The sequence below is a fragment of the Epinephelus moara genome, chromosome 21 (genome assembly GCF_006386435.1).
Source record: "Epinephelus moara isolate mb chromosome 21, YSFRI_EMoa_1.0, whole genome shotgun sequence".
Classification (NCBI taxonomy): Eukaryota; Metazoa; Chordata; class Actinopteri; order Perciformes; family Serranidae; genus Epinephelus; species Epinephelus moara.
Window position 1 is genome coordinate 13,568,241 of NC_065526.1, and position 24,211 is coordinate 13,592,451.

A 24,211-nucleotide genomic window follows, 5' to 3' on the forward strand; every position below is an offset into this window, starting at 1 on the left:
TTGGTTTTAACAGTGAAGGTAGAGGAAAGGTCAGGCAGTTCATGCCCAACATTCAAATGCAAAAAGGGTTCTTCCTCTGGGAACCGTCGGTATCTGCGTCAAATTTTGATATCATCTGTGAGCTAGGTTTTGACCTAAAATGGACAGAGATCATCAGGGGAGCATGAAAGTTAGTGCTGCAGCTTAATTCACTCAAATCTAGTTTTTTTTATGATATACTTATACTAAGCCTACGTAACTCATATTACAGTCCAGTTTTACACTTTTTAACACTAATGGAATAAAGAGATAGCGTTTGACACTGATCGTACTTACAGCAGTCTAGCCATTTATTAAGTGTATTTGTAATTATGATTACATTTATGAACAACTATTTCAGAAATCAGTGCATGGTTGCCTGTCGTAGTAGAGAATTTTTTTATGTTATATTATTAAATTAGAATTACTGCCTAGAGTCAAGACCACCTGAACTGAGATCAAGTCATGACCGAGACCAAGAAAAGGCTAAGACTTTGAAGGGTTGAGACTAGGGATGGGAATCGAGAACCGGTTCCTGTTAAGAACCGGTTCCAACTGGTTCAATTCATCGACATCATTAGCCTTTATGCTTAAAGATTCCCTTATCGATTCTTTTCATTACGCCGAATCTATGCTGGTCAGTCAGCAGCACGTTCAACAACAAAGAAGANTGATATCATTAATTCACAGGAGGAATCGATAAGGGAATCGATAAAGAATCGGATCGATAAGCAGAATCGATAATGGCATTGATATCAATAAAATCCTATCAATTCCCATCCCTAGTTGAGACCAAGTCAAGACGAAGATCAGTGCGAGTCCCACTCTGCATTTAACACTTACAATATAATATGGAACATGCGAACCATAGGCGCTCCTAAAATCACTTTGAAAGATCCACATTCCCATAAAAACACCCACAGATATCAAATAAAGATTTCTCTTCATTCACCTGTGCGTATGTGTAAGTGAGAGATGTAAAAGTCATTAACAGTAACCAAAATTTCCAATTACATATAAGTCAAGTTCTTTGTTGCATTTGAAGCAGGAAGTATTATAATTAACAAGCAGTTTAGTGATATCCCTACAGTTGTGGTCTTGACTGGTCTTGAAATAAAGTCCTAAATCCCCTTTGTGCAAGACCGAGATAAGACCAAGTAAATTCACGGTCGATTACAAGATGAGACTGAGACTTTCAAAAAGTGGTGTTGAGACCAAGACCAATCTCAAGTGCTACAACACTAATTGTAGTAGACAATATATTGTCAATTTCTAATCCTCATATTGCAAACAAAATTGTACCCTTTATTGATGAGGAAATGTGTCATATTTTATATTTACGTAGTCATAATTAGATGGCTGAAGGAAAGATGACATCAGAAAACATCCAGATTAGTCAAAGTTAACGTTAAATTAAATAGCACTTGATAAATTTTAAGGATGTGACAGTGACAGATGAAAAAAGAGCAGAGCAGATATCCGGACTTTTGGTCCCTATCGGTCAAGCTCCAAAAATGCTGGAGGCCCCTACATGTCACATAATGTAGCTCCATCATGTCGTTCACAAGACCCTCCCTGCCAGGTAAATGTTCACATCTTTCAAGCTTCACAGCTGCCATTTCTAAACCAGACTTTCTGCAACAAAAAAAAACAAAGAATGCATCCTCCTAGTGATGTCACTTGAGTACTTGCCTCAGACTTGACACAGCCAACTCCAGAGCCACAGAAGACATTTTACAGCTGTTCTCGCAGGCTGAGCAGTACTCCTCAGAGCTAGTAAAGTAACTCTGAAATTAGCAGAATGCTCCTTTAAACTGAAGCCAGTCTGTGTTGGAGAGGTTGTAAATGTTGATATGCATCTCCATCCTCAGCCTCTCTACCACCTGCGGGGCAAAAACACATTTTGAAGAACATCATCAAAGCATCAGCACTGTTAAATTAGCTATTTTTATTTACAAGGCAGACCACACATACAGTACAGTTACAGGCTGCTCTGGGGAAAGACAGCCTCACGGCAGTTCTCGACACACACAGTCACATCAGAAGCTCCTGAGATCAAAGGAAAATGAATGACACTTGTCAAGAACACGCTCGAAATCTACATCCACATATATAAAAATAAAATTACACAGACTCAGATGACAAGATTTCCCCTCAAAGTTTGAGTTGCCTTTAAGACTCTGCATCTAGGATCAGTGCTTCCAAATCAAAGAGTACAGATTGGTTTTACAACTGACCTCAGAACAGATCATACCAAGCAAATTCATCATCTAGAATAATCCATATCCTACAGGAATTGTATTCTGATGCAAAAATAAAACGCAATACTGTAGTGACAAATTTGAACACTGTTTGCAATACAATAAGGACTTTAATCCAACTAATACTCTGTTTAGTAGTTTTGACGTGTCTGACTAATTCAAGGAATAATTAACCCCCAAATGGACATTTGGATATCAGTTACTCACCCTGTGTTATGTTGAATTTCTGAAGAAAATTTGTTTTTCTCACATGCCTCCACAGTGAACGAGTGCTGTTTATGCCTAAGTGTTTTACCAACAATTCATGTTTGGGAAGTGCTGAGCATACAGCTGGATAAATGAGACTTGGACTATACTGCACAAGTTGCTTGAGAGATTGTAAACAGATGTTCTGATATAGTTTTGCTGTTGTTAAACATGGTCACCTATGACTACAATTGACCCTTCACTAAGTCCCGCCCCTAGACGCAGACTGGCCAATTATAACGTAGCATCAGGCCTGCTCAAACACAGCTGTGCTCCATTGACTCTAATGCAGTCGTTTCAGATTTCCTTCATTTTCAGGCTGGTTTTGTGGATTTGGAGCTAAATGTTGTGCCTGGGGCACGTCGTGTATTAATGATACTCGTTGCCTGGAGAGGTTAGAAAAAGATATACGTTTCTTCCCTGTTCCAAAACCAAAATCAAACCCTGAAAAGTGTAGGGTTAGCTAGCTAGCTACTGAAGATATAGCCTACTGAATGTATACACATGCTGCTTTTGCTTTTTAATAATTATAACAGTGAAAAAAAGGCCGACCCTGCTGTACAGGAACCAGTGAAGGGAAGCGGGGAAACTTTGCCGACCCTGCTGTACAGGAACCAGTGAAGGGAAGCGGGGAAACTTTGTTGATATTCAACCAGCTGTGTCACATTGTGTGCAGATGAACGTTGTTTGACTTCCCATGGAGATGCCTGCTCATCCGGCGGCAGAGGTCCAGGTGCTGGCAGCAGCACGGGAGCAAAGCCAAACACCGTTCATCTGCACACACTGTGATGCCACACAGCTGGTTCAATATCAGCAAAGTTTCCCTTTATATTCATTGTCTTGTGTGGCGATCAGCAGTGATGTGGTGGTTCACTTTTACACCTGTGATCTGAGCCTATAGTTCGGCTTTAGCTTCTAACTATCTTTGTCTTTTTAACCTGTTGTTGCTGCTGAGTCAGTTTGACATCCTGGATATATCCTTCAAACACAGACTGTAGACCCCTCTGTCTGCTTCTCTCTGGAATCACTGTTTCATTTTCTCAAAAATATGAGTTTGAAGTTAGTTACAGTGTGGGCTTCATGCTTACTCTGACAACTTGTCGGACCGTCACAAAGGGGCAGGGCTTAGCGAAGGTTCAATTCATCAAGAATTCTCTGCTTTTGGATCCTTTGTTCACCATGAAAGCATGCAAGAAACCCTTTTTCACAAATAAACGTAACGTGGGGTGAGTAGTTGATATTCAAAAGATCATTTTGGGGGTGAAGTATTCCTTTAAGGGACACTAATATTAAACTATAGGACATAAAATCCTAAAGATTTTCAAAGACTTGGATATAATCATGTAGATTACTTAAGAGTAGAGTACTTTCAGATTTCATATTTATCTGTATATTCCACAGAGAAAATGAAGAGTCTAGGTTACAGTTTATGGGGTTTTCTGTGTTTTCTGTCTATGAGTGGGACCATCAGGAGAGTAAGGTTTGCTTTACAGGCAGGTACAGTAATATATTGTAAACTAGGGCTCATTTGGGGTAGCACAACATTACAGGACACCCCTGATAGAAATCCACTGTATAGAACACAAAGCCTATGAAGTTCAGTCATGCAGGATATTGATTCAAGTTCTATACATTACAGTTCTATCTAACAGGTCCCAAACAGTAACAGCTAGTACAGTTAAAACCCTCAGTCAGGGGGCTGAGACACAGCGACGAGAGAGCAGCTGAACAGTTTCTGTCTGTCCAGGGAGAAGAGGCTTTTAATGGCACAGTAAGAAGTCCTTCATCCATAACAGCCCATGATAGTGCTAAAGTCTTTGTGATTTGCTACTGAACGGCCAGTTTTGTTATTTTCTCCAGGTAATGTGTGTGGTTTTTTTTATGCTAACGTCACAGAGAAGGCGATGGCGGTGGAAGATTTGGAGCTCATGTCCGCCGAGGCTCCAGCCTGTAGGAGAGCTGCGTCAGTGCCCTCTGGTTGTCAACCACGCAGAGCTTCCTGACATAACCCCGTACGTCCGCTTGATTTTTGTTGGGTTGGCATATGTCGGGATCTAACGCAGTAAGAGAGAGAAATAATGTGATTGTAAAGATGCGGGTAAAGTCAGCATGTATGTAAATGTGCTGAAAGTAAAGTAATACGCAGACTTACTGAATGGTTGGCTTCTACAGTGCCTCACTTGCCGAATTGTGTTGGCTATAATACGCTGGAGAGATAAGAGGCTCTTTAGATGTCACATCAAACTTGAGTAAAGAACAGTAAGACGCATAACCATAATCTTAAAATGAATCATATGCCCTTTCGGCGTGCTCAGAAACTCACCATTTTCTCAAAATTGACCATACTGTCAATGAAGGTCTTGTTGCCCTCATGTGTAAATGTCATATCTGTAAAGAAATGATTAAAGTTTAATGGCAGCCATTTTTCTCGCAGAGTTCATCCCTATGTGATACATTGAGCTCCTCTCATTCCTCTATTTTTTCCCTTCTTGTCTCCTCTATCCTCCGTCCTGCTGCTTGTGAGCCAGAAATCGATCTTAGTGCGTCATCTTGAAGGATGTCTCAATGCCTTCAATACATTTTGAGGAGAAATGAGGCTTACTGAAGGAGCTATATGCGAGGATGCTCAGGTCTATCCTTTACAGAAGTCTTTTCAGCACCCAATTAGGCGTGACACATGAACAGATGATGCAGTTGTGCTACATGTCCTGCCTCAACTCCCAAGGCAACTAATACTGTGTTCACACTTGCAGCGACAACACAACAGCTAAATTGCCACCTGGTCGCCATTGAAGTGTTGCTCAAGCGCTCATAAGCAGTTACATCATCACAGGCTTTTGTGTGTGTGCTACCTTCCACAAAGCGCCTTGACTGACTCATCTAAAGTTTGTATTTAGTGAAAAAAATATTTTTTGCTTTTCATCAATGACTGAGACCTATTTTAACATCACATTTCACTTCACCACCCTATTGCATCCCTGCGTGCACCGCAATACACAAAAAGCTAGTATTGTGCCAGCTAACTAAGCTAAATAACACAGCACCACAGCTAGAAACAAAAACATATGATTGGTTAAAACTATGCCGCGTCATTGGAGCACTGAAAAAAGCTGAGGCCAGCTCAACTTTTATTTGTAACGTGTCACACCCGTCTGCAGCAACAAGTATCAGGTGTCAGTTTGCAGCTTCATGTCAACGGCTTCCACTGACAATGACTTTTAGCCTGTCGCTATGTTGCTCATAGTGTGAGCACAGCATAAGACACAAGGAAAGGAGGCGAGTAAAGGAATTGAGACTTAACAACCTGAGAAATGAGAGGAAGAGAGTGACTAGAGTACCACTGTTCTCTACACTGAGTCATACCTTTGAGAAGGAGGGGCATGAAGGGGATGATTGGCGGTTCCAGTTTGGTGACAGTGAGTCGGTAGGACCGGTGGTTTCTTGATGGGTCCTGTCACCAGACATATACATAGTGTTCATGTCTAAAACGTGGAACTCAGTTCAACCAAATTATAAAAAACATTTTCTTTACTATCCCTAGTGGATAGCATTTTTGGTTTTCATCACCAAGGTTTTTAGATATTTAACTACATACATTTTTCATCTATCTATCTGTAGATTTCTGTGTCAACCCAAAACAATTGTGGTGAATGGAATTCCATGCCACTCACCATCATACTCTCAAACTCAGCATAGAACTTCTTAAACTTGGTGGGGAGTTTCTGCCAGGAAAAAAACAGATGATCTCAGTGACGTGAATGTACACTGAACAAAATATGAATACACTTTTGTTTGTGCTTCCTTTTTTTTGTGAGTTTAAATAAACGATCTAAGACACAAAGTTTTGCATACATAGGAAATTTTCTCAAATTTTGAGCACAGCCCAAGGCACACCTGTGTAGTGATCATACAGTTTACTAAGACATAATACAGGATTGATTATCTTGGCACAAAAGAGTGCTCATAAACATGGATTTGAAGAAATTTGTGCACAACATTTAAGAGTACTAAGTCATTTGTGTGCGTAAATTATAACTTCTGAGACATGGAAGCAGAAACAAAAGTGTTTTTGTTCAGTGTAATACTTCAGCTGGAGTGTAACAGCCATGGTTCACTGAAGAGCTAGACACACATTAGACAAAGTTTTTACCTCCCATGTCTGGCTCAGTCTGCTGACAGCAGGGTTGCTCATCCCCATAATGATGGCAAAGAATGAGTTCAGGTTCTTAAACTCCCGACAGCTATGGACAAACACAAGTACACACAAGCAAGACAAAGGGAAACTCGTTAGCTAAGTGCATGACTGCAAACCAGCATTTAAGAGTGTGTGTGAGACACCAGCAGGTCTGACTCACTGTGCTGCGATCTTAATGAACTTCTTGAGGAGCTGGACTCTCTTGCTGAGCTGTCCGCAGAGGCACACCTCAGTGACCACCCACAGCTGAACCTGGTTGAACCTCCGCAGAAACAGGTCCAGATTAGCCGTGGTTCTTCTAAAGCTCTGCCGGCCAAATGTGTGGTAGAGCAGCTCATGCTGAGGAGAGGAGAGAGGAGACATTAAGGGGAGCAGGTTGATAGTCAACCCAGTGGACAGGTCCTGCCACCTTGCATCTATCAAGTATTACTCCTGTGGGGTTTTCTTGGGGACAATGATGCAGCACCAGTGAAGAAGGCGACCTGTAAAAAGCCATTTCACTACTGGCCTGAAGTTGTTTTTTGTGTGTGTATGTGTGCATGTGTCATACCTCATGCACACAGCTGAAGAGCTCCCAGTCAAACATGGTCATTTGGTAAGCCAGGTCCTTAGAGCTCATCAGCTCAAAAGTTGACATGGAGCCTGCAGACGGACCCTCCTGGTCTGGAAGAGGAGTCTGACACACACAAGACACAAAAACACACACAAGGGTACAGGTTCACACATTAAGGAATGAATGTATTACAACCAAGACATTTTTACACATGTAGCTTCTTTCAAACAATGTAACGCGACATAGGCCCAGTTCACACCTGGTAAGTGGACAGCTGTAAGTACTGTAGGTGTGAATGGACCAAATGTGTCCTCAATGTGTCTTGAAATCCGATCACTCAGACCACATTTAGAGGTGGTCTGAGTCCCATATGGTCACATTCTTTCAGCAGTGTGTATGCTAATATGTACTGGGCCCTACTCAGATGACGTCCTTGCTTATCGACTCCCCGCCTTTAGCCACAGTGCTGAGGGAGCTGCTCTCTTCCTGAAGAATGGTTAGTTCAATGTCTGCCATCACGATCATAGTACAGTCACAACAAAGTATGTATGTGCGATGTTGGATTTTTGCTAATATCTGATTAACTGACATTTTACAACTCATTTTGACTGACTGCCGATGCCAATACATACACACATTTTTTCCACGTAATTGCAGGGAATGTCAAGTCTCTCCTGTAGTGGCACTACCACATTATTATGCTTACTGTTATCAGGATGGTCCACTGGCATATGCAGACATAAAATACAGTGCTTTTCAAAAAATGTAAGCATTCATTGGGTAAAATAGGAAAACTACTTTGACTTAAGTTACATGTAAAACATTTACTTATTTTTATGTAATATTTTAATACAAAACTGTAAAATTCATCCTACTTAAACAGGCTTGGATGATGCTCCCTCTGAGACAGTCCTGACAACAGCCACAACCAGGGTACAACTGACCTATTTCGACTAAATAAAGTCAAATAATTAAAGTGTCATCAGCCTGTCATACCAGCAGAAATGTTCATTGAGGGCCGATGCCAATATTTCATTTCAAATGCTTTTATCTGCCAATACTTATGACATATTATGGTGCATCCCCACAACAAAGAATGCACATTAAGTAAAAGTAAGTAAGTAAAATTTATTTATATAGCACCTTTCACAGATATAAAATCACAAAGTGCTTCACAATAAAAGCAAAAACACAGATAATAATACAATGAAAATACAACAGACAGCAGACAGAGGCAAGTATTTAAAAAAAAAAAAAAAAAATGGTCACAGATAAAACAAACCCATAAGAAGCAATAAAAGGAGGTAAAAACATTTAATCAGTCAGCCAAAGGCCTGTCTGAATAAAAATGTTTTAAGTTGCTTCATAAAATAGTACAGGAATCTGTGGATCTCAGAGAGAAGGGGAGAGCGTTCTAGAGTTTGGGAGCAACAGCTTGAAAAGCACGGTCACCTCGGGTTTTAAAATGGGTCCTAGGGATGGTGAGTAAATCTGGTCAGAGGACCTAAGAGTCAGATTGGGCAAGTACGGGAGAAGGAGGTCGGCAATGTACTGTGGCATCTGACCATGTGAAGCTCTAAAAGTTAAAACAAAAATTTTAAAATTAATGCGGAATTTGATCGGTGGCCAGAGCAGAGAGGATAAAATTGGCGTGATATGTGATCTCTTGTTACTACTGGTTAAAAGCCGAGCAGCTGCATTTTGGACAATTTGGAGCCGGTTCAAAGTGGTTTGGTTTAAACAGGTAAAAAGAGCATTACAATAATCTAAACGAGAGGAAATAAAAGCATGAATAATCATCTCCATCTCAACTCTGGTCACCACAGATCTTAATATAGCAATATTCCTCAAATGGAAAAACAAGAGCTAATAAGCTGACTGACATGACTGTCTAGGGACAAGGACTGGTCAAGAATGACACCTAGATTTCTGACGGTACGCTGAGCATGAGCACTGAAAGGCCCCAAAGACTGAGCTAAGATCCAGAAGCACCAGTACAGAGCATTTGCCACCATCAGCTGCCATCATAATGTCATTAGTAACTTTAAGCAGGGCTGTTTCTGTAGAATGCAATTTATGGAAACCTGATTGACAGGAATCATACAAGCTGTGAGTTTCTAATACAGCTGTGAGCTGCTCTGCAATAACTTTTTCAAGCAGTTTGGACACAAAAGGCAGCTTGGAAATGGGCCTGTACATTACTGTCAACCCATGTCATAAAAACTGCAGTCTAAGTTCTAAGTAAACAGGAAACATTAATCTCTTACCAGACCGCTGAGCTGGTCTCGAGGACAGGCAAACAATCGCCCGTTGATGGCCAGAGTAGAAAACACTGAAACGTCATTGGGCTTCAGGATTTGTTTTTCTGGAACAAAAATGGGGACATAAGAGATTATATCCCCACCCAGTGATGTCCCAACACTAACACCATTTTCATTAGGCAACTATTAATCCTGCTTCTTACATACAACTAACAGCACTCATATGACGATCTGTCTGTAGGTAATATTGTTACGAACTGCTCTCACATATCTAAATCCATCTGTATTCTTACCGCTTGCAGAACTGAGGTGGACCAACACAAGTTCATCAGTTGTGCCAATTTTGTCGGTCACAGCGCTGATCACTTCTCTTCCTGTTGCTGCCACGGCAACCCGGATAGTGGTGTATGTGTGATCACTGCAGTACACCTTCAATAGGACTTAGACACAAAAATAGCACTGAAATACCATACTATGGTATGTGACCGCTTATGATTTGTAATGAAAAAAAGGCCCAAGATGAAGATGCATTAATGGAAAGAGAATAATCTCTTCATGGGGCTTCTGACTATGTACTTTAACTCAGCAGATTTCATGGCAATCTGCACTTTAGATTTTGTTATGTTTTGTGTACAAATGTAAATGTTTGTGAAAGGTCAGGGATTACCAAAACATTAAATTCATCCCCAATTTCATTGCAATCTGGGAAACAGTTGTCAAGATATCTTGCTCCTCAGGGCTCACAGGGCACACACACCCCAACTTACTGTCATCGTGATTCCTAATAGGCTGTTTCTTCTGCAGCCTCTCCTCTCCATTGCTGAACTGTCGTATTAGAGTTTTCTGTTGAATTTAAATGGGACAGTTTACATGTTATCATGGTGATGTGGACGTTAAATACACAATGTGTTAAATTTGGTTGCATATAGTAGTCTGGACGTACCTTTTTTGTGGATTTGGCTTCTTCTGAACTACAAAATGCAAAAAAAATGATATGTTAAATGTGGCTGGTACATAAAACGTCACAGTAAAAAGTTAATGTGCAGGGGTTCAGAAACCTACTGTAATTTGACGATTTTCTCCAGGTCAGGAACTAAGTCTTTCAAAGCTCTCAACATCCGGGAATCATTTGATAAACTCCCATACAACTCCTACAGGGAGAGTGAGGAAGAACCACACTCAGAGTTAACATATGATCTGTGTAAGTTATGTGATTTTCTGCATTTGAAAGCTTTTGATCACCTCAAGGAAAGAGATTGCAGCAGGCTCCTCCTGTAGCAGGTACGTGTGTGTGTTGGCCCAACGCAGGGCCAGAATGAGGGCCCTCCTCTTACTGTTGAGAGCATACTCCATCCTCTCCTGCTCAGACCCGGGTGGAGAGGCTGCATGGTAGGTGCACACAAGGTTAAGGATAAATACAAAGATGTAGATCTTACATTACGGATTCAGTAAGCACATAAACAGACAGTGATATCCAATTTATCAACTGCTGATTTGGTGCTCAGAAGCTGTATGACCACAGCATGGATATAAACGAATCATTAAGCAGTTAAATCCATATCATTATGCAGTATATGATGTGATCTGCTTGACTGAAAATAGAAACATTTCAGCCAACGCAAGGCCACAGTTAACCCTCATCACTGTAACCTAGCTACCAAATAATGGAGCTGTTAATTATATATAATCATAAGTGCAGCAACAAGTAGCTGCACACTTGCACTACGATGACTAAGACAATAAGGAAAGACCTCTACGGCTGTCATTACAACTTGTTGCTATAGTGTGAAGGGAGATGAGTGGTTCATTAGTGCTGGATGGTCAACTGCTGCCTCAGCACTTCCATAAGTAGAACCGGTAAAGTTGCACAGTCCAAGATGCTGTCAGTAGCACTGTTATAATATGTAGCAAACAATAAACATGTCTGTCCATTTCGGAGTGGGTTTGTCAACAGTTCTAAATTTGTGAGTGCACCTACTGTACCTGATGAGTTGGTAACACAGTCAGCATGAACAGAGGCACAGTGGAGGGATGGCTTCTGGAGCTCCAGCCCCAAATGTTTTGTCAAAAGCACTGAACATTTGAGTTGTCTTTAAAAGAAATTCAACTCTCTGTCATTCAGATAATAATATATGTCTATGTTGTTTATCCTACTATTCCCTAAAGACATCTAATATAATTGAGTAAATGTCCATCTGTTGTCCATCTAATATTTCATTCAGTGTACTGAAAATGATCATTGATTTGCAGTTAGAGCAGCTCAGATTATTATGTCATGGATTCAAATGGAGCAGATTTGTCAGCTAAACATTCATTCTGTGAACTCTAATCCAGCATTGAGCATGGTATAACAAAAATAAGTTCACCACCTGTTTTATGTGATTCAAAAATAGTAACATCAGACAGTTTGTTTTTAGGTGGCAGGAGTGAAAATTAGTCATCCTCAACATTTGCTGTGTAATGGTTTCAGAATGATCAAGACAGTTGGAGAACATTTGCATACAAAACAATGGAGGCTTCATATCTATCATGTCTTTCCAAAGTAATGTACAGATTTGTAGGAATTATATTATTTCAAATGGATTAAAAAACAGTGCATTTGCTGCTGTAAATAAGGAAAAACATTACCCCAAGAAGCAAGCCCCTGGATCCCCCCAAATGTTTACAACATCTGGCTCCGGCCCCGAGTATGAATTATAAAAAGGAAAATTCTATATATACAACACAGAGAGAGTAAAGGTAGAAAGGATATTGTGCCATGAGGAGAGGGCACAGCTGGCTGTTGGGCATGAAGACACTGTGCATGAGGACAAAATCATCCACTGCTGGGTCTAACAGATGAGAAGAAACACAGACCACAAGAGGGAAGAGAGTCAGAGGGGAAAGGAAGGAAACAAAGTACAAAATTATAAAAAGATTCAAAAGGTAATGAAAATGCCATTCATCAATCAAATAATCCATTCAGCTTGCTTATCCATCTCTCCATTCTTCCCTCTTTTATTACAATGCATTTGATACAGTATCTGGACTATTTCTGATAACCATCTTTTCAAAATTCATTTAGGCCTACTAGCCTATTCATTTTGTATTTTTTATATATGTTTGAATTTGGCTACCTGGTTCACTGTGATGTATGTCCATCCTCATGGTCTCCAGGAAGTGCTCGAGAATCTTCTCTGGTGTTCCTGATATCACAGTGTATCTGCAAAACGTGAGGTGAGAAAGATCAAAGGAGAGATTCATTCAGATTCATTCTTCATTCTGTGCGTATGTATTGAAGACCCCTCACAATAACACACATACTTACTTGATGCTTCCCAGGGTGGAAGCACGAGGACTCTTTTCTAACACCAGCACAGCTTGTTCATGCTCTTTCAAACGCACTGTGTTGGCTTCCACATCCTGCAAACACAAGATGCATATACAAATTCAGCAATATCACTGTGGGTCTTTAAAATGTAATACAGCTTCTCTACCAGTGGAGGGAGACAAACATTACAGTCAGGCAGCATCACTGGGCTGACAGTGCAGCATGATGCTTCAGACAGCCCAACTGAGTGAATTCAGATGGTGTTTAATGAAATCCATCAAACTTTTAACTCACATTTTTAAAGGTTCTGTATGAATTTACATTTAGAGCATGAATATAGCAGCAAAACACTATTTGCTATGTAAAGATGATGACAATGGCGTCGTCATGAAAGAGTAAAGCATGATTTATGCTTGACGCATCCCCAAGAGTGTCCACACAGCCCATGTGGCAGGTTTCTGTCTGTCTGTACACATCTGACATTTTCTAATTACGTGGTTGCAGGTGGGAGGAGAAAATGGAGATCTATGCTGTAGTTTTCAATACACTGCCCCCGACAGGTTGGGAGAAAATCAGTTTGCCGTGAAGAGACATTCAAACTAAGTATAAAATATCCACATTTTTCCTCGTCACAATTCCGCTCCAGCTCATGTCCATGCAAACATGTATGCCAAAAGCATAACTGAGGCCTATCTCCACCTTTTGGTTTGCCCCCAAATGAACACCATTAGCTCCGTCAACACTGTTGCTGTTGCTAGCACTGTTAGCTGCTACCCGCCAGCTCAGCCACCACCATGTTGAGACCCCTGTGCAAACAGTCTCAGCCAAGACTTTGATTGTCGTACACAGCTCCTTTAATTTAGATTAAAGAATGTTTGCTTCACAGTGTCTATGTGAATATAAATTGCTAATAACAGTATCTGTAACAGTTTTGACTGACTGTAGTAATTTAGTGCTTGTGTGGTTGCACTTGTATTCCATCAGAGGATAAATATCCATCTCATTTGCCTACCCTGAGTATCCTGTTGAAGTCTTCCTTGTCCACACGTAGGAAGTGACAGTTGTCCTCTCTCAGGACGATGGAGGCGGCACGAGGTGAATCTGTAACCAGGGCCAACTTCCCAAAGTCATCCCCCTCGTGGAGTGTACACACCACACCCTAAGACAAACACACTCACGCATGAATGCACACATAAAACACACACGCTCCAACACATAAACAAGCTCAGACACAAACAAAGTTTACTCGTCATCTTGAGCCCTGAAGAAAAATCAGAGAGGAGCGGGAGCACACAGGACTGAGATGAATCATCTGTGCTTGTCTGTGTGTATTTGCAGGGTGCATGTGTGTGCATGTGTGATCGATGTGTATGCACACACACGAGCAGTACATCTGCCTGTGCAGTGGTTGTAAATCAGTGTGTGGTGTGAAATTGCGTATGTGTACAATCCCTTAAGCCATTTTAATCATTGTGATGAGTCATGGTGAGCTGTGCAGAGTTTGCCAAACTCCACTGTTGGTGTTTCCCAGCCCCTGAGGGCCTGATGCTGCTGGTCCGCTCCATACAGACATGATCAGCTACACATTTTAATCCATTACATACGGATGAAATATCATCAAATGAAGCAGAAAACTCTAGAAATGCTTGGGTATCAAATAAAGCAACTTAAGCATGTAGGTGGATGAATGCATCGACACACACACCTTGCCGTAGATAACCACATTGACAGAGCCCTTCTGGATGATGTACCATGATGTGCCCTCTTCTCCTTGGTTGAACACTGGGAGATGAAGAGGACAAACATATATCACCACCAGATACATGATTAAATCATATACCCTGTACACCAGAGGTCTATAAACTGCGAGGCACACCTTCCCAGAGGGGCAGAGGAGACACATGAGCTGCAATATGTGTCATAATGTACACTCTGTCTTTGAGTTGTAAGAGTCAAATTTGAACACACACACATTATACACATGTTCATGAGCCCTGTTTACACCTGGTATTAACATATGCCTTGAGTAACTGGATCACAAGTGGACATCTCTACGTAGACGTGTGAATGCACCAAATGCGTCCTTAATGCATCTCGAGATCTGATCACTCACCACATTAGTGTCAGACTTTGAAAAGCTCTGCTGTACACTGTGTATACAAACAAAAAATGGACTCACACACAGTTCCAGCTTTTGCATGCGACTCGAAGATCACGACGCTCGCCAGTTCCCTCTTCACCTACAAACCAGAGTACACTGTTCAAGTCAGGATTTAGCTGAAATATGTGAGAACAGTAAAATGCACAGAAGAGGGCCCTTACAGTCCATTATGACACAACATGGAGAGTTCTGCTTTATGTCATTTCTATAAACAGATATCTGCATATGCATGTAAAATCAAAGGTAACGCTACAGTTTTCGGGTATCGTAAGGGTTCTGGTTTCCGTTTGTAGACCAAGTAGTACTGACCAATCACATTAGAGCAGGCTTTGGTTGCAGTCCGTGTGAAGAGCATGGACTGTATAGACAACATGACAGCGCCCCAAAAGTGAAATCAAAACATCTTCATTACCCCTTGGTAGTTGGCTGCAGTATAGGTCATGAACCCCACCCCCTCCGTGCTGGACAGTGGATGGGACATGGCTTAAAGTACATGTCAAATAATTTATTTGCAAAGATGGTTTCTTCATTTTAGGTAGCTCTGATCACTCTGATGTTTGTTTAAGTGCTCATTTTTCAGATAACATTGATTGGGACTAGTTATTTGATGCTATAAAAAGGGAATCTGACATCATGATTGACAGCTGTGTTGCCAATTGGTGTGTCGCAGTCGATGACACTGCTCTCAATTGGTTGGACAGGTGTATGGGCAGGATCTCGTCACAACAGAGAACAATATTGTGCAGACTCTGGCTCCAAATGACGTCAACTGTGCTAGATGGCAACACCCATATCCTGGATATTTCAGCTTAATTTTTATACAGTATGAGGAAGAGGATTGGACATTGGAGGAGAGCGAAAGAGGTAAACGTATTGGCCAAAATTAAATCTGGAACTCATTGGTCATCATCTGACAAAGATTTAGCTTTCATTAGCTTTTCTCAAATTTATCTGCATTCATATGCAAATATCTGTTTATAGAAATCCACGAAAATGTTTGTTGAACTGTAAACAATAAGCGCCACACAGAAGACAAAGTCTTGGCCCGGATATCCACTGGCTACACCATATCTCCTAAAATATTGGCCATCATCCCCGGAGGCTTATTGTCGTCAGATGATAGTTGATGGGTTTAGAGATTGTGTTTAATGAGATTTTTGGTTTGGTAAAATTTACTTCATCAAATTGCATAAGCACTGAAAGAGAATAAAAAAACAAAAGCTAAATAAAAAAGCCCGTTGTTTGTGAGCCACTTTCATCTCCTAGAATTTGCTTCATGTGACTTTACATTACAATAAAAATGTGATTGCATCTGACAAACATAATTCTGACTCTAGGAAGAAATGGAGCATGGACAAAAAGCAACAACAAAAACCCAGACTTAAGGACTCCTCCACATAATGAATGTTTGCCAGCAAAGGGCAGACTGGTGAAGAACTGTGTCCCATTACACTGTAAGGGAAATGCTAATGCTAGTGACTACAACAAAACTAAAGCAAGTAGTTCTGATGAATTAATTCCCTCTTGAAAACATGTACTGTCTCTTTAAAAGAAAAAGTGGACCGACTGACTCACAGTGTTGGAGAGGTGAGCTAAGGCCTTGATGTGAAGCAGCTCATCGTAGATGATCTCTAGGTCATCCCCTGTCCTCTGACCAGGCCTGCAGACACGCACAGAGGTTTGTCAGGATGAACTCACCACAGAGATTTAATGCATGCTTCACCTCTTATTAACTCTCCAGTAAAATCAGTAATGACACATCCCGATGCTAAAATAATGGGAAAATGAGCTTTCTTAATAAACTTAGAAATAATATATATAGTGATTTGTAATATGTTGCCACTGTAATGTAAGTTCATGCAATATTAATCATTTTTACTGACGATTTCCTGAGGATCATGCGCAGCAGTGCGTCAGGGCCAATCTGAGCGAGGAAGAGGATGGTCTCTGGCAGCTCCTCCTCACTCTCCCTCTTCTCCTCCTCACTAGGCAACGGCGTGTCCTCCTCCTCATCGTCAAGAAAACGGTAGAACAGGTACTTGTCCTGGAAACCCAGCTCCTGGTCCACTGGAGAGCAAACAAACACACACACTGTGAGTGCCTGGAGATTTTCAGCAATCACAGTTGTTTTCTTATTCAGAGGAGAATTTCAGACATCTTCTCTGAAGTGTTTGAATTTGAGACAGAGATCTATATTTTATGTTCCCGCTCCAAAACTCCTAATTAATTTCCAGCCAAGTAGTCATACTGTTACTTCCATTGCGATTGATGTTCAGATTTAGTAAAATCTCTGCTCTAACTCACAGTCAAACAGACATTTTTTGGCAGCATTGAAAAGAGGTTTGGGAACTGACTATGACAACTGTGCAGTGCATGGAGTGAAACTAAACAGCATACAGTGATGAGAAAGCAACAGAGAAGGTTTTATCTACCGTGATTGAGCACCCCTTCTTCTAGTAGAGCCTGCCACATCCCAACAGCATGGGACCGTGTGAGAACACAGGCACTCTGCAGCACCAACCAGTCCACCAGCTCTGTGCCTACACAGCATTGTCTGCAATACACACAAGCCAATGAAATCCTATCTTAAGCTCCTGCATGCATAATTCTGTGAAAACACACAGTTGGAATTACATACATACTCAACATACCTGTATGTCTTGAGGTGGTACTTCCTGTCTCGAATCATGTGTGGGGCTCTGGACAGGATGGCGTTGCGGAGAACCTTCCCTGCTCTCTGGAGCTTCTCTGAAGGGATCTACAGAACACACAGGCACATAGGTGTGAAAAAATATCAACACACTTGACTTTCGCAGTATTATGTTTGTAATACTTTATCAATTCCCAAGAACTGTATCAATTCTTAAAGCGATACTTTGCCAATTTTCAACCTGCTCTGTATCATAAAAATGTGGGTAGTATGTGTACATGAACTATGGTAAACTTCCCTCCATCTCACCAGCGCCAAGATCTCATTGCTCATCTCTCAGCTCAGCATTTTCATCTTCAAATTTTTATATTCAAACTTCATACTGTACTTCCACATTTTTGTATACCCGTCATCACATAACATATTTTAGTGCACTGCTTGGGTGTAAAATGAGAATTAGAGAACAGGAAGTGGGTGCCATACTGTTTCCTGTATTGTGTCCCCCAACAGTAGGAACGTTTTTTGGTCTGGTGCAGCACAGTGCATTCTTTAAGTTGCATGTTTTCTACCTCTTAAGCAAAAGCAAAAGCAAAAGCCCTTTTCTTCTGTTTTCTCTGATCATGTAGCATCAGTTTCTAAAGTATTTGTGTCTTTCTACTGCATAGAGAGCCCAGTTTTATCCCACAGTGAAATACTTCTTTAATAAAAGTTTACATGCGAAAAATCTGTGGTTAATTTGTGATGTGTTTAAACCCCAGATCACTAGATCCTTTAGTATTGTAATCTATCTGCAGCCAATTGACTCTCCCACTTCCATGTAACAACATATCGCTAGCGTGAACACAAAGAACACAGGCATAAGAAACAGGCAGAGTCATAAAAGGCACACCATTAGCACTGACAGTTTTCCTAAAATTAGATTTTAAAGAAATCGCAATATATCACCTTGCATACAGTACTGCAATATACTGAATTATATGCCCTGTGTTGTGATACATATATTCCCAGATTCTTGCCAATACACAACCCTCCTGCATTAAAAAAACATACATGGAAACACATCCTATACAGATCACACCTGCACATTAGAAAAAGAGGGAAAGTGCAGATGTGTATACACACACACAGCTGCGGTTGAAAACAACAAAGGAGGGCTTGCTAATTGGGCAGATGGGATCTTTCGTATATGTGCATGCATTAGCTTGCATTAGCATAACTACAGAGGATCACAGCTGTGAGTCATCACTTGTCTCTTCTGCCTAGCGCACACACCTCCAAAATCCATTCTGGCATTCTGATTCATTCACAAACATGAAAGTATGCAGCAGGGCACAATTTTATGACACTGCAGTCTGGGTTTACTATCTTCTCTCTGCGCTGTTTATAACACACAGAGTAGTGTCTTTGTTCTTAGTAAAAAATTTAGTGTTTTCAAATGATAACTGCAGCATTTTTTTCAAACATTAAAAATCCCTCATCTACTGGCCAACACTTTTACACATACTGGACTAGAATATACATTTTGCTCAACCCTCAGTGCGCTGTCCTCGCAGATATTCTGACACAAGTAATAGGGCGTAGAGGAACCCAAGGCAAACTGAGACTGCCTGGCCCACAGTATATTGGCTGGGAGTTTGGTTCATTCATGCTTTGTGTGCCGCAAGGAAGGACACAGCTCTCAGAAACGTGCTGGCAGAGTTTATTTAAAGGATCAAGTTGCCATGCTGGACTTTTTTTTTCTTACTTCCTACACAAATCTGAAACAAACGTTTGGGTTCTAAGCAGTGAGCTGGAGAGAGTATTTACCTTGTTGTGAGCTTTGTTTGCAGAGTCTGAGTTCATGTTGTCTTTGTCTGCAAGTCCTGAGGAGGCAAAAATACTGTTGTCAAGCTGGTCAAATTGAAGGTTTTTTACAGGATGTGGATACTTTTTTCATTGCCAGCAAATCAAAAAACAACCTGTTCATAGTGTTTTTTAGATGCTAAATGCTAAAACATACATGGAAGCATGCTCTACTGCATGAGATATTCTGATAAACTGCACTGTGTTTATAACAGTGTGCCTTGGATTGTTTTTGAAGGACACTTGTATTTTATATGTTTTGATTGAGAGTGTACTTCAATCATGCAACAAGCCTTTCACAAGATGGAATATTCTAATAAATATTAGGTAGAAAAACAATTATATTTAAAAGAAAGCAGTAGCACTTTGGAAGGACAGTTCATAACCCTCTGGTACCACTGCAGTATTTGGAGTAGCTCCACAAGATATACAGCTTAGTCGCCAAGCAAAAAATATGTGATAGCCTTTGCAACTTTTTCTACTAGACAACCTATGCTGCTTAAAAGCAAGGTAAAGTTCCCTTCAACCTTTAAGGTATGGTTTAGCTATGGACCTTATTGTCAGAGCCACTTAAGCACATATTTATATCTGGTAAAAATGTCTGTGTTGATATGACATATTGTATAAGCTCTGATATAATTTAAGTTTTATAGTTTTAATAGTGTACAGTGGTGGACTATGCTAGGGTTACATTTATATTTACTTTATTTCTGTGTTATAATACAGGCATAAATTATTTATGACAGGTATGGTGCCCTAAGGCAGTTTAGCGTGCATGACAAAAAAAGGTTGTTGTCAACCCTGTGTGTAAAGACAAAGCAAAGTCTGCACAGGTTTGGATCATAATACGTTTTTGACCGTGTTATGCAGTGTTAAAGTTGGTAACAACGGGTAACATGGTGAGGATATATAAAAATAGGACATCAAGTCAGTAGTGGGCTATACGAGATGTCATTTTGGAAAGACTTGGCCTGCCGTTTTGCTTTCTTTTTTGTATTTCAATAACTTCATTCAACTTTTTCCCTGCCTCGTGTGAGTGCTGTGGATCAACAGAAACACAAGTCAAAACTGAGACACCTTGCAGACTAAGTGGCCTATGAACTTGGGTATGTTGAGACAACCACTATACTTACACATCATTTGACTTTGGAGAAAATTTGCTATTCTATGAGAGGGGGTGCTCATAAATTTTATGCTACATGGCAACCATTTTTAACCAATGGACACCTCTGATATTGCAGATTGGTACTAATGGGCCAATGTTATATACAGTTTCTTCATTTGTTTGTCACATTTATTTATTTATTTATTTATTTTTGGTAGATTTTGCCTTACTACTCACTTATTATTTTTACTTCGGTATTGTCTATTGCATGTTTGAATTATTTATTTTAATCTATTTTATTTTTGTGTACAATTTTTGTCACATTGAATTTATTCATATGTACCTGTAATTGTTTGACTTTAAATACCTATAAAATCATCTAGTAATTAAGCGTACTAGCAACATTTAAGTGTTTCATTCATTCATTTCATTCTAGTGTGTGCGTATCTACTCACTGTCATTGTTGGATCCACTCTCCATAGCTCCATAAGGAGGGGCCAGCAGTCCAGCCAAGCTCTGACGATACTTCTACAAGATAAAACACACACTCCTGTCAGAACTGATGTCAGTCTTAAAAAACATTTACACTTCTGTTGTCGCCATGTATCATTTATAAGACATCATCATCTATTAAACATCAAAACCCATCGCACTTCATTCTGGTTCACTCAAGCCCATACACACACACACAGTGTTACTTTCAAACACACAAGTACAAGTGCCCCTCAAAACAAAGCCCTTTGTATAACCAAGATCATTTACATGCAGAACAACTAACATTATATAACACACACACACTCACAGCAGCAGCAGCAGCATTCAAACTAGGGTTAATGAGAGCATGAAAGCTGCTAAATGTGCACAGATGCTGCTCTTACAGCTGTTAGGAACAATAAACTGTCTTTGCATCTCTACAGCAGAGACACTGAAATACACACAGAGGGTAATTTTGAGCCCTGAATATGCCACTGCTCTTCTGCAAGGTCATTACCAAGCAACCCATGCCTTCTGAGAACTGCCTGGAACACACACACACACACACACACACGCACTAACAGAGAGGGTGACACAGACAGAGAGAGCATCTGTGTGACCTAAAGACACAAACACCCCCCTGTCAATCTTTTTCTTGCACACATACACATACACACACACACACCAGGCCAAACATTGCTAAAGAGCATATTATTGTGACAAGACAAAACAAAATGAAATACAAGGAAACATGACAGTGAGACACGGCCTATCCCACATGCACACCACAGTCAAGGTACAGTCAAGGAGTCAAACTCACCTGAGGTAACACACTCAGCCGCCTAATGCTGGAGGGACTGAAACCCTAGAGAGCTGCCCTCTGCTCCTTTACAACTCACACACAAGCCACCAGATAGCATCCTGCTCATAACAAGCTGCTCTCTTCCTCTCTATCTCTCTCTCACACACACACACACAGTCGCCCCAGTGTCTTTCTCAGTCTCTCACTCTCCCTCCCTCGCTGCGTTTGAGCCAAGAACCAAACCACTTTTCTCTCACAGGTTACCACGGTGATCCGAGCCTCTGTATGGCCGAGCTACTCTAGTGGAGGAGGAGAAAGAGGGAGGCAGAGACAGAGAAAGGACACAGAAGAGGGAAAGAAAGGAGTAGTGAGGGTGAGGATGGAGAGGGAGGAGAGGAAGGAGGCTGGCAAAAGACACAACATGGCCAACAGAGGAGACAGGAAGTGGGCAGGAGAAACTTAGAGCAGGTGAAAGGGAAAAGAAAGATTTACAATTCCAGTCCGCCACATTATGGGCCAACCGATCCCCTGTTTGATGCAGTGATTGTTTACATGTTTGCACATATGTGTCACAAACAACACGCTGATTTACATTTACGCCATGTTTATTCATCCCACTTTCATTCAGTGTTAGAATTGTGGAGCGGCGCCTTTTTTTTCTTTCATCCTTTCATCAAACACATGACTGCATTCATCATTTAGCTTTCTAGTCCTCGTCACACACAAGCACATGCACTCAAATTAGTTCATGCACACACACACACACACACACACACATAAAACACAAAGATCCTTTTACTATGAGCTGAATGAGATTCAAAACAGAACAACCTCGGGCTGTGTTTTCTGCTCTATGTCTACTGTCCTGAAATAGACGGCAGATAAGGAGACTGAGTGCACTTAGTTGACAAACAAACACACTACAAGCCTGATAATACGATGGCGCACACGCTTTAATAACCAATTATTGTCTTATCGTGCTTTTATATCCTCCCTGTGTCATAAAGTGCAGATATCACATTTCAGCAAACCCAATTTCTAGTCATCTAGTGATATCAATACTGAGGAGGTCATTATTTTATTCATAAATCGCAACATTGAATAGATAAATCTCTTTTATGCTGACACCGAGAGCAGAAAAGCCATCATAACAGCATTTATCTTAAAAGAGATATTTTACACAGAGGGTTTGTCAACAGGGAAAACAATGGTCATATTAATTTTTGATTCATGACAAAACTGTTTTTTAATGCCTGTTATGTCTTTCACAGCTTTTGGCACCATCATTTTACAATGAGCTTTGAAAAATGTTTACCCATGTACAACACATGGGTAAGGTCAACTACGAGAAACCCACATTTTTAGAACCAAAACGTGCTGAAAGATTCCATCAATATTTAATGCACTGAAAATCTGGTTCGATATCTGTCTGCTGTCACTTATCAGAACAGTAACTAAAGTCTCATATAAAATAAAACTGTACGGGTGCACCGTTGATTTGACAGTCCTCTCCTAAAACACTGTCATGATGGATAGTTAAAATAAAAAGAGGGAGGAGAGAGTTAAAATCGATGCAGCACAACCAGGTTTATCATCTTTTTTCAATCCATGCATTCTTCTCCTTGTCAAAACCTGGCACCTACATTACCTACATTATCACTGACAGTGATCAGTAGCAGCTGATGTAGTCTTGAGCCACTATCCTTAGGCAGAGATGAGGAGCTATGTAAAATAATGGATGTAGCCCCCATGGCGTCACGTATTGGTGTGTGGAATCCTGTTTTAAAGCCTGATGTCTGGCATTTTGGCCGTCACCATCTTGGATTTTTGGAGCCAGAAGTGACCCGAGGTGACAATATTTGGACAAATTTAAAAAGCAGAACAAAAAGAAGATATAACTTATTAATCCCCAAGGGAAAAAAACAGTTTTTTCACTTTGTTGTCATATGGATTACTGTAAATTTATCATGTTGATCTGTTCTGTACACACAACATCTATTGCACGTCTGTCCGTCCTAGAAGAGGGATCCCTCCTCAGTAGCTCTTCCTGAGGTTTCTGCCATTTTTTCCCCATTGAAGTTTTTTTTTTGGGGAGTTTGTGATTTGTGATATTAGGCTTTATAAATGAAAATTGAAAATTGAATACACACAAAGGCCTGAAATACACACACATGTACAAACAGGACTTATACATGCATTAAATGGAGAGTTGTCAGAGAGAGGGGGCTGCTTTGCACAGGAGCCCCGAGCAGTTGGGGCTTCAGTGCCTTGCTCAAGGGCGCCTCTGCGGCACCCAGGAGGTGAACTAACACTTCAACAGCTGCCAGTCCACA

The 24,211-nt window shown here is 40.7% G+C and overlaps 1 protein-coding gene across 1 annotated transcript in view; it reads right to left on the reverse strand.

Annotated features, from left to right (window-relative positions):
• Positions 1-3,449: 3,449 nt before the first annotated feature.
• Positions 3,450-24,211, reverse strand: part of LOC126382534 (rap guanine nucleotide exchange factor 4-like) — a 32,332-nt gene continuing 11,570 nt past the window's right edge. The window contains exons 5-30 of the mRNA XM_050032450.1: positions 21,058-21,130; positions 19,462-19,517; positions 17,657-17,763; positions 17,438-17,559; positions 16,889-17,072; positions 16,581-16,665; positions 15,024-15,084; positions 14,550-14,626; positions 13,857-14,003; positions 12,842-12,936; positions 12,651-12,736; positions 12,287-12,365; positions 10,777-10,927; positions 10,597-10,685; positions 10,478-10,505; positions 10,302-10,377; positions 9,828-9,974; positions 9,541-9,638; positions 7,271-7,396; positions 6,881-7,059; positions 6,676-6,766; positions 6,197-6,247; positions 5,889-5,976; positions 4,849-4,913; positions 4,678-4,732; positions 3,450-4,579 (exon numbers count right to left, since the gene is read on the reverse strand). Coding sequence (XP_049888407.1) covers positions 4,452-4,579; positions 4,678-4,732; positions 4,849-4,913; positions 5,889-5,976; positions 6,197-6,247; positions 6,676-6,766; positions 6,881-7,059; positions 7,271-7,396; positions 9,541-9,638; positions 9,828-9,974; positions 10,302-10,377; positions 10,478-10,505; positions 10,597-10,685; positions 10,777-10,927; positions 12,287-12,365; positions 12,651-12,736; positions 12,842-12,936; positions 13,857-14,003; positions 14,550-14,626; positions 15,024-15,084; positions 16,581-16,665; positions 16,889-17,072; positions 17,438-17,559; positions 17,657-17,763; positions 19,462-19,517; positions 21,058-21,130 — 2,544 coding nt within the window. The 3' untranslated portion in view covers positions 3,450-4,451. The remainder of the gene's footprint in view (positions 4,580-4,677; positions 4,733-4,848; positions 4,914-5,888; positions 5,977-6,196; positions 6,248-6,675; positions 6,767-6,880; positions 7,060-7,270; positions 7,397-9,540; positions 9,639-9,827; positions 9,975-10,301; positions 10,378-10,477; positions 10,506-10,596; positions 10,686-10,776; positions 10,928-12,286; positions 12,366-12,650; positions 12,737-12,841; positions 12,937-13,856; positions 14,004-14,549; positions 14,627-15,023; positions 15,085-16,580; positions 16,666-16,888; positions 17,073-17,437; positions 17,560-17,656; positions 17,764-19,461; positions 19,518-21,057; positions 21,131-24,211) is intronic.